The sequence below is a fragment of the Sapajus apella genome, unplaced genomic scaffold (assembly GCF_009761245.1).
Source record: "Sapajus apella isolate SASKATOON/1434 unplaced genomic scaffold, GSC_monkey_1.0 scaffold77, whole genome shotgun sequence".
NCBI lineage: Eukaryota > Metazoa > Chordata > Mammalia > Primates > Cebidae > Sapajus > Sapajus apella.
Window position 1 is genome coordinate 791,306 of NW_022437017.1, and position 9,847 is coordinate 801,152.

The 9,847-nt window shown below is 54.6% G+C and overlaps 1 protein-coding gene across 6 annotated transcripts in view; it reads left to right on the forward strand.

Moving 5' to 3' along the window:
- Positions 1 to 9,471, forward strand: part of DOCK6 (dedicator of cytokinesis 6) — a 59,346-nt gene extending 49,875 nt beyond the window's left edge. For 5 of the 6 annotated variants that reach the window (XM_032251727.1, XM_032251729.1, XM_032251726.1 and 2 more), the window contains 11 exons: positions 473 to 665; positions 746 to 889; positions 4,245 to 4,376; positions 4,465 to 4,479; positions 5,925 to 6,050; positions 6,151 to 6,240; positions 6,521 to 6,757; positions 7,570 to 7,713; positions 7,800 to 7,906; positions 8,143 to 8,304; positions 9,222 to 9,471. In XM_032251727.1, the coding sequence (XP_032107618.1) occupies positions 473 to 665; positions 746 to 889; positions 4,245 to 4,376; positions 4,465 to 4,479; positions 5,925 to 6,050; positions 6,151 to 6,240; positions 6,521 to 6,757; positions 7,570 to 7,713; positions 7,800 to 7,906; positions 8,143 to 8,304; positions 9,222 to 9,264 (1,393 nt within the window). In that variant the 3' untranslated portion in view covers positions 9,265 to 9,471. The other variant, XM_032251731.1, reaches the window with a different exon arrangement.
- Positions 9,472 to 9,847: the final 376 nt, after the last annotated feature.

The window sequence follows — 9,847 nt, forward strand, 5'->3', positions numbered from 1 at the left end:
GGGGGTGGACAGGTGAGGGGGTGGACAGGTGGGACAGACAGGTGAAGGGGTGGACAGGTGAGGGGGTGGATGGGTGAGGGGGTAGATGGGTGAGGGGGTGGGCGGTGAGGGGGTGGACAGGTGGGACAGACAGGTGAGGGGGTGGACAGGTGAGGGGTGGACAGGTTGGAGGATAGACAGGTCAGTAGGCTACAGGTGAGGGGACTGGCTGGTCACTGGCAGACAGCAGGACAAGTGAGGAAGATGACTAGAGACATATGTAAGGTGTTAAGAGGTGACTGGCCAGCAGGTGAGAAAACAGGTGACGGGAAGACAGGTGGGGAGACAGGTGAGGGAATGAATGAGGGGGCGGGGTACAGGTGAGGAGATTCACTGGTGCTTGGGGCAGACCTGCGGGTAACCAGTGAAGGGGATGGACAATTGGGAAGCAGGTCCCCTCCTCACATCCCCCCTCACCTCACCCCGACTCCAGAATTGCCCGGGGCTACCAGGGCTCGCCAGACCTGCGGCTGACGTGGCTGCAGAACATGGCCGGGAAGCACGCGGAACTGGGCAACCACGCCGAGGCCGCCCAGTGCATGGTGCACGCCGCCGCCCTCGTGGCCGAGTACCTCGCGCTGCTCGAGGACCGCCGCCACCTGCCTGTGGGCTGCGTTTCCTTCCAGGTGAGCGGTGAGGGAGTGGGGGTGGCAGGCAGCACGTGTGCAGTGCGGACCGTGGTCTGACGCCACCTCTCCTGAACCAGAACATCTCATCCAACGTGCTAGAGGAGTCTGCCATCTCCGACGACATCCTGTCGCCCGACGAGGAGGGCTTCTGCTCCGGGAAGCACTTCACTGAGCTGGGGCTGGTCGGGTTGCTGGAAGAGGCAGCCGCCTACTTCACCATGGTGAGACTGTGGGGACTCAGGGCAGGAGAGGGGGCTCAGGCCAGGGAGGCATCATCGGATCTGCTTCCTAGACTCTTCCAGCAGAGGACTTGGAAAGAAGGAGAATTGGCTGGGCACTGTGGCTCACACCTGTAATCTGAGCACTTTGGAAGGCTGGGGCAGGCGGATCATGAGGTCAGGAGTTTGACAGCAGCCTGGCCAACATGGCGAAACCCTGTCTCTACTAAAAATAGAAAATCAGCTGGGCGTGGTGGCAGGTGCCTGTAATCCCGGCTACTTGGGAGGCTGAGGCAGGAAAATCGCTTGTGGTGACCTGGGATCACACTACTGCACTCCAGCCTGGGTGACAGAGTGAGACTTTGTATCAACAACAAAAAAAGAGAATTGGATTCTCAGAGGCCCCGTTATCTGTGTGTGCCTCATGAGAGCCCTGATGCAGGCCTGATATAGCAAGCCTTCCATACATTGGAGATACGTTCAATTTTCCTTTCTCTGTTTTTTTGGACAGAGTCTCGCTCTTTTGCCCAGGTTGGCGTACAGCCTGGTGGTGCAATGGTAGCTTGCTGCAGCCTTGAACCCCAGGCTAAAGCAATCCTCCTGCCTCAGCCTCCCAAGTAGCTGGGACTACAGGCATGTGCCACCATGCCCAGCCAATTCTTAAATTATTATATAATTTTTTCTTTGTAATATTTTGTGAGACAAGGGCCTCCACTCTGTCACCCAGGCTGGAAGTGCAGTAGCGTGATCGTGACTCACTGCAACCTTGGACTCCAGGACTCAGGTGATTCTCCTACCCTGGTCTCCTGAGTAGCTGGGACAACAGGCACACATCACATGCCCAGCTAATTTTTTATATTTTTTTGTAGAGATGGGGTTTTGCCATATTTCCAAGGCTGGTCTGGAACTTCTGAGCTCAAATGGTTTGCCTGCCTCAACCTCCCAAAGTGATGGATTTCAGGCATGTGCCTGCCACCACACTGCCAATTTTTAAATTTTTTATATAGAGAGAGTCATTATGTTGCCCAGGCTGGTCTCCAACTCCTGGACTCACGCAATCCTCTCACCTCAGCCTCCCAAAGTGCTGGGACTACAGCTGTGAGCCAGTGTGCCCAGCAACTGATTTTCCACTGTTGTAAAGGGGTTTTTTCTCTAGTCTGCTTGTTTGTATGAGGGCAGTTGGTGGCTTCTGCATTTGACTTGCAGGAGCCCTGGGGCCTTTGCTCTGTGTGTTTTTCTGGTTTGTGTGAGGCTGGCTGTGTCCATGTGATGTCACTTTATCTGCTTCTCAGTTCCTCGCATTTCTGGGGAACTGGCAGTTTCATCTGAGAGCCCCGTGAGATTCAAGGTCACACTTGAAGTCAGGTGTTCCACTGAGATTTCTTCTGTGGTGCTGGCCTTTTAGTGTCATTGTATTCATTATTGTCACTTTGCTAGATTCTTGGAGACGAAGACCTCAGGGGTCGGGAGTTCAAGAGCAGCCTGGGCAACATGGAGAAACCCCGCCACTACTAAAAAAAAAAAAAATATATATATATATACACACATATATATATACACACACATATATACACATATATATATACACACACATATATATACATATATATATATACACACACACACATATATATATATATATATATGTATATATATATATATAGATGGAGGGGATGTTGGGGGGAGAAAAATTAGCTGGGCGTGGGTGCAGTGGCTCATGACTGTAATCCCAGCACTTTGGGAGGCCAAAGCAGGCAGATCACAAGGTCAGGAGTTTGAGACCAGCCTGGCCAACATAGTGAAACCCCATCTTTACTAAAAATACAAAAATTAGCCTGCTATGGTGGCAGGCACCTGTAGTCCCAGCTACTCCGGAGACTGACGCAGAAGAATTGCTTGAACCTGGGAGGCAGAGGTTGCAGTGAGCCAAGATCGCCCCACTGCACTTCAGCCTGGACAACAGAGCGAGAGACTCCATGTCAAAACAAAACAAAACAAAAAAAGTAGCCAGGCATGGTGGCAGGTGCCTACAGTTCCAGCTACTCATTTCTGGTTAGGATGAGGCAAAAGAATTGCTTGAACCCAGGAGGCAGAAGTTGCAGTGAGCCGAGATCACACCACCGCACTCCAGTCTGGGTAACAGAGTGAGACGCCATCTCAAAAAAAAAAAAAAAAAAAAAAAAAGCTGGGCGCCATGGCTCATGCCTGTAATCCCAGCACTTTGGGAGGCTGAGGCAGGTGGATCACCTGAGGTCGGGAGTTCGAGAGCAGCCTGACCAACATGATGAAACCCTGTCTCTTAAAAAAAATAAAAATTAAAAAACTTTAAATTAAAATTAAAAATAAATAAATAAATAAAAATAAAGCCATGCCCACACAAAGGCCTCACGGAAGAAGCCAGGGAGTGGACACAGACCTTCTGACAGTCAGCAAATCTCACAGGGCACCTGTTTTGAGCCAGGCTTGATGCCAGCACCCTCTGGGGTGAGGGGCATATTACCACATGCCAAGAGGTAGTTGGGCATAGAGGTCATAGGCCCAGGGCCAGATGGGCTAGTGTTTGGGTCTTGGCCCTGAGGAACGCCTCCATATGTCTGAGACTCAGTTTCTTCTTTGAGGAATAGGGGGAAAAAAAAAAAAACCTGCTTCTCCCATCAATGAGGGAACACAGAGGGGTGAAGTGCAGATGTACATCATACCTGTCCCATAGAATATTCTTGTTAAAAGTGGCAAAGGGGCTGGGTGCGGTGGCTCACACCTGTAATCCCAGTACTTTGGGAGGCCAAGGCAGGCAGATCACAAGGTCAGGAGTTCAAGACCAGCCTGACCAATATGGTGAACCCCTGTCTCTGAAAAAGTGGTGAAAGGCTGTAATCGCAGCTAATTGAGAGGCCAAGGCAGGAGGATCACTTGAGCCCAGGAGTTCAGACCACCTGGGGCAATATAGTGACAACCTCACTCTATAAAAACTAAAATAAACTTAGCTGGGCATGGTGGCATGTACCTGTAGTTCCAGGTACTTAGGAGGCTAGGGTGGAAAGATCTCTCGAGCCCAGGAGTTGGAGGCTGCAATGAGCTATGATGGTAGCACACCACTACACTCCAGCCTGGGTGATGGAGTGAAACCCTATCTCAAAAAAAACAAAAAACAGAAGTGGTGAAGACCATAGAGCCCTCTGTAGGAGCTGAGTGAAAAGGCTCAGCCACCATCTGGGATGGGGGTGGTCAGGGTGGGCTTCCTGGAGGTGGTGATGGAGGGTGGGTAGAAGCACAGAAGATCAAGGAAGAGATGGCTAGACAGGAGCACAGTGGAGAGGGGGAGACAGTTTGGAGAATCCTGACCACACCGCACCCTCAGGGCGGGCTCTACGAGGCGGTGAATGAGGTCTACAAGAACCTTATCCCCATCCTGGAAGCCCACCGTGACTACAAGCGGCTGGCTGTGGTACATGGCAAACTGCAGGAAGCCTTCACCAAGATCATGCAGCAGGTGGACCCAGGCCCGCCCCCCAGGCCCCACCCTCAGCCCCACTCCTCATCCCCAGAGCTGCTGACCTTGGCCCTTCTCTCCCCCACAGAGTTCCGGCTGGGAGGTGAGTCAACCTGGGTGGACAGCCACCTGCCTCTGGGACCCCCATGATGAGTGGCCAGCAGCCGTCAGTGAACACCAGGGGGCACCAGAGGAGCATGGCCGCTGGCCGCGGGGGCTGGGGCTTAATGGCCAGGACGCACCCACCCCATCACTTCCCTCCCTTTCCCAAAAATGCCTCCCCCCGCCCCAGATCTCGAGGGCAGCTTGTGACTCACTCAGCTGGGAGCTCTCCAGAGACACCCCTCCCTCTGCCAGGGCCAGCTTGGTCACTGCAGGGGGGTGGCGGGTGGCTCTGACTCCCTCATGATCTCTTTCTCATCTCTCCGGGTCTCTCACGTGGCTTTCCCTATCTTGCTATCTCTCCATCTCTGTGTCTCTTGGTCTCTGTCCCTCCCAGCCTCCCCCATTTCTGGTTAATGTGTCCCCCGCTCCACCCCTACCCCAACCCTGCTTCTTGCCTGCTTAGGTCTATTTTTAGGCATCTCCTAGTTTGGGGAGAATTTTCTGGCCAAAGATGGCAGACACCCAGAGCACAGGCAGGCATGCTGGGTGGGAGCCGGGTGGGGCGGGCAGGGCCTGTCCCTCCCCGGTCTCTGATCTCTCTCCCCATGGAGTGATTCTTACGGGGCAGTGTTAACCGGGACCCTGGGGGTTGAGGGCACTCTGACCTCTGACCTCTCCCATGACATTGTCTCTCTGTTCCCCACACCTCTGGCCCCACCACGTCTGCGCCACCCTCCCCGGATCTGCCTTGGTAAGTGAACTTGCAGCCATCGCACTAACTTTCCAGTTACAGGGCGGTGTTCTTGGGGTGGCGGGGAGGGGGTTCCTTCTTCCAGACTTAGGGCTGGGGACAGGAGGAGGGGAATGCCATGGAACAAGGGAACCAGAGCCCCTGTCCCAGAGTGAGAAGCTGCCATCCCTTCCCTCAGTCATTCAAGTATTTATTGGGCACCTACTGTATTCCCAGTTTTGTGGGCAAATAAGGGCAAGGAAGGGAATGTGCTGGAACAAAGGAGTCAGACCCACCATCCCAGAGTGAGAGACAGCCATCCCTTCCCGAAGCCATTCAAGCATTTATTGAGCACCTACTGTATACCCATTCTTGTGGGCAAATCAGGGGAAGGGAAGGGGAATGCACTGGAACAAAAGAGTCAGAGCCTGTGTCCCAGAGTGGGAGACAGCCATCCCTTCCCTCAGCCGTCCAAGCATGTATTGGGCACCTTTTGTATACCCTGGACACATCTGTGAGCAATACAGCCCCAATCCTAATTTCATATTGCAATCCATGCCCCAATGTGTTAAGGGTCCCCTGCCCGTGGCCAAGCCCTGATGGTCTTGGGGTCCTCACACTCCCATCCTGATACTCAAGGAGACCTGTCTCTGGGGCGGGGAGACCTCCAGCAGGGGCCTCCCAGACAACCACACCCGTTCTCACAGCCCCAGCGCGTGTTTGGGACATATTTCCGCGTGGGCTTCTATGGCGCCCGCTTCGGCGACCTGGATGAGCAGGAGTTTGTGTACAAGGAACCATCAATCACGAAGCTGGCAGAGATCTCACACCGGCTGGAGGCAGGTCCTTGTGGTGGGGGGTGGAATGGGGTGTGGGGCTACCTTGGGGATGGAGTAGGGGCTGTCCCCTGGTGGCCCCGAGTCAGCCCTGTGTCCCCAGGAGTTCTACACGGAGAGATTTGGTGATGACGTGGTTGAAATTATCAAAGACTCTAACCCTGTGGACAAGTCCAAGCTCGACTCACAGAAGGTGGGTCCCCCGACTGTTTCCCCAAAACCCTACGTTCACAGAGACTCCAAGTACTATTTCCTAGGGACCCTCAACTCCTCTTTCTCTGGGAAACCCCAATCATATTTCATGAGGGATCCCAAAACCTATTCCTCAGGGGATTCCCAAACATCCAGACATAAGACAACCTAGAAATCCCAAAGTCCCCAGATGCAGGGATGCTCAGACCCCGTCTCCAGGAGCAGGGTCTGCGCTGTGTATGCTGCGGACGTGGGACCCTCACCCCCGACCCTGCGCGCAGGCCTATATCCAGATCACATATGTGGAACCGTACTTTGATACCTACGAGCTCAAAGACCGGGTGACCTACTTTGACCGCAACTATGGGCTTCGCACGTTCCTGTTCTGCACGCCGTTCACGCCGGACGGGCGCGCACACGGGGAGCTTCCGGAGCAGCACAAGCGTAAGACGCTGCTCAGCACCGACCACGCCTTCCCCTACATCAAGACTCGCATCCGTGTGTGCCACCGTGAGGAGGTGGGTGGGGACCTTGTGCCCAGGGTGGGGAGGTGGGGGGACATCAGACCCTGGGAGGGGCGGGGAGGGAAGACACAGGGACTGATTCCCAAGGTGGCCCACGGATCTCAGACCCAGAGAGGGGTGGCACAGCGACCCTAGACCAGATTCCCAGGGAGGGGAGGGGAGGAGACATCAGAGCCAGGGGGACCTGGGAGGCAGGATGCAGGGACCTCAGACCCAGGGTAGCCCCAGGGATTCCAGACCCAGAACGAGGAGGCTCAGGGGGCCCAGATCTAGGAAGGCCCAGGGAGGAGAGGAGTGGCCCAGGTACCCCAGCACTGGGCTGAGAAGATATGGGGACTGTGAATTCCAATCTCTAAACTGAAACCTCTACCTCCAGACCCAGGGGTTCTAGACCCACAAAGGGGAGGCACAGGGACCCCAAATCTAAGAAGGCCCAGGAAGAGAAGTCCAGGGATCCCAGATCCGGGGAGGAGAGATGTGGATACGCTAGACCAAGAAATTGGCTCATGTACCCCAGAACCAGGCTGGGGACCCCAAACTCCAACTTCCAGGCTCTAACCTCTACCTCTAGACCCAAGGAAGTCTGGAGACCCCAGATGTCAAGCCCCTGGACTCCAGGGCAACGCACCCAGCAGACCCAAGGCTGGAACCCCCAGAATCAGACCCAGGAAGCCCCCCAGGTTCTGTTCATTGCCTGGGTTCCAGGACCCCCTCTTGCTCCTAGTGGGGTGTGAGCTGCCCCCAGCTGGCTTCAGTCAGGACACCTTCAGTCCCAGCAAGAGCACGCCCCTCCCCTCACCCCACAGACAGTGCTGACACCGGTGGAAGTGGCCATTGAGGACATGCAGAAGAAGACACGGGAGCTGGCCTTTGCCACCGAGCAGGACCCACCAGATGCTAAGATGCTGCAGATGGTGCTTCAGGGCTCCGTGGGGCCCACCGTGAACCAGGCACGGCTGGCGGAAGGGGGATGCAGGCCCCACGGGGGACTCCAGGCACCACGCAGCCTGGCTCACCAGTCCCTTTCACCCCACAGGGTCCCCTGGAGGTGGCCCAGGTGTTTTTAGCAGAGATCCCAGAAGACCCCAAGCTCTTCCGTCATCACAACAAATTGCGGCTCTGCTTCAAGGACTTCTGCAAGAAGTAGGCACAAAACCCTCCAAGAGGGGCCTGGTGCCTGCCTGACCTCCGTATCATAGCTCCCTGCCTACCTGATCTCTGCACGGCTTCCCCATCTCCTTAAGTCCACTCTCCCTACCTGACTGCCTATTGCAGGTCTTTCTGCATGTCTGGCCCCCCCTTATGGCTGCCCCCACCCCTAGTCCTGCTTCCGGTCCCGTGTGCCAGTCTCTGAGCATCTCTCACCCTCTGACCCTCAGATGTGAGGATGCGCTACGGAAAAATAAGGCCCTGATTGGGCAGGACCAGAAGGAGTACCACCGCGAGCTGGAGCGTAACTACTGCCGCCTGCGGGAGGCTCTGCAGCCCCTGCTCACCCAGCGCCTGCCCCAGCTGCTGGCACCCGCCCCACCTGGCCTCAGGTACCTGCCCCGCTGCCCCCATCCTAGAGACTGGAGAGGGGATACAGAGGCAGGCCGGGACAGATACAGGATGCGGGCTGTTGTACACGTACACAGCAACACGTTCGATGGTAGCTTGGACTTTGTTTTGTTTCTGGATTTTTTTTTTTTTTTTTTTTTTTTTTTGAGACAATGTGTTGCTCTGTCACCCAGGCTGGAGTGCAGTGGCGTGATCCTGGCTCACTGCAACCTCCGCCTCCCAGGTTCCAGTGATTCCCCTGCCTCAGCCTCCTGAGTAGCTGGGATTACAAGCATCCACCACCACACCCAGCTAATTTGTTGTTGTTGTTGTTGTTTTTGTTTTTAAAGAAGGAGTTTCAGCATGTTGGTTAGGCTGGTCTTGAACTCCCAACCTCAGGTGATCTGCCCGCCTTGGCCTCCAAAGTGCTTGGATTACAGGCGTGAGCCACCACACCCGGCCATTAGTTGTATTTTTAGTAAAGATGGGGTTTCACCATGTTGGCCAGGCTGGTCTCGAACTCCTGACCTCAGGTGATCCACCTGCCTTGGCCTCCCAAAGTGCTGGGAATACAGTATGAGCTGCCACCACACCCAGCTTTGGTAGCTTCAGCTTTGTGTCAGCATCTGAGTATGTCATCCAGGTGTACAAAGGCAGGGCAGGTTCTGAGCAGTCATTTCCCTGCTATATGAATTCATCTTTCTGAGCCTCAGTTTCTACATCTGTAAAATGGGGATGATTCATACCTTCCGTGGTGGACTGCAAGAGAGAATCTGAGAATCCCATAGCCAGATCAGGGGCAGGAGAGACGCCAGAAAGATCCTCCGAGGAGGACGAGGAGAACAAAAGATACAGGCTGGGGCAGTCTATGGAGTTGGGGGCCCATGGCCATGCTGACACACCTTCATTCCTTTCCCAGGAACTCCTTGAACAGAGCAAGTTTCCGAAAGGCAGACCTCTGAGCCCGCAGGGACCAAAGCTGCACCTAGAGGAATGGGCACCCAGGCCTCAGCTGTCTGTGCTGGGAGGAGAGTCTCCTCTGGTGCCCACTGGGCTGTGGGGTGACCACATTGTACTTGGGGCTGGGCCCTCTGTCCCTGTGTCCCCATCTGTGTGCACACTGATGCTTCCTCCTCCCTTTTTTAATTTAAAATGGTTTTTATAAGCAACCTGTGCAGTGCGGTGCAGTAACTAGGAGCTGGGTCACATGCTCATCACATGCTCACAGTCCACACCACTGCCCCATGTCCACACATCCTGCATCATCGATGGAGACACCAAGAACCTACTGGGTGCCAGGGACATCATAACAACAGACACAAATGTCACACGCTTAAGGGGAATAATAATGCCTGGTTTTTTGGTTTTTTTAAGAGACAGGGTCTCCACTCAGTCCTCCAGGCTGGAATGCAGTGTCACAGTCATAGCTCACTGCAGCATCAAACTCCAGGGCTCCAGCCTCCTAAGTGGCAGGAATTATAGGCACGTGCCACTGTGCCTGGCTTTTTTTTTTTTTTTTTTTTTTTTTTTTGAGATGGAGTCTCA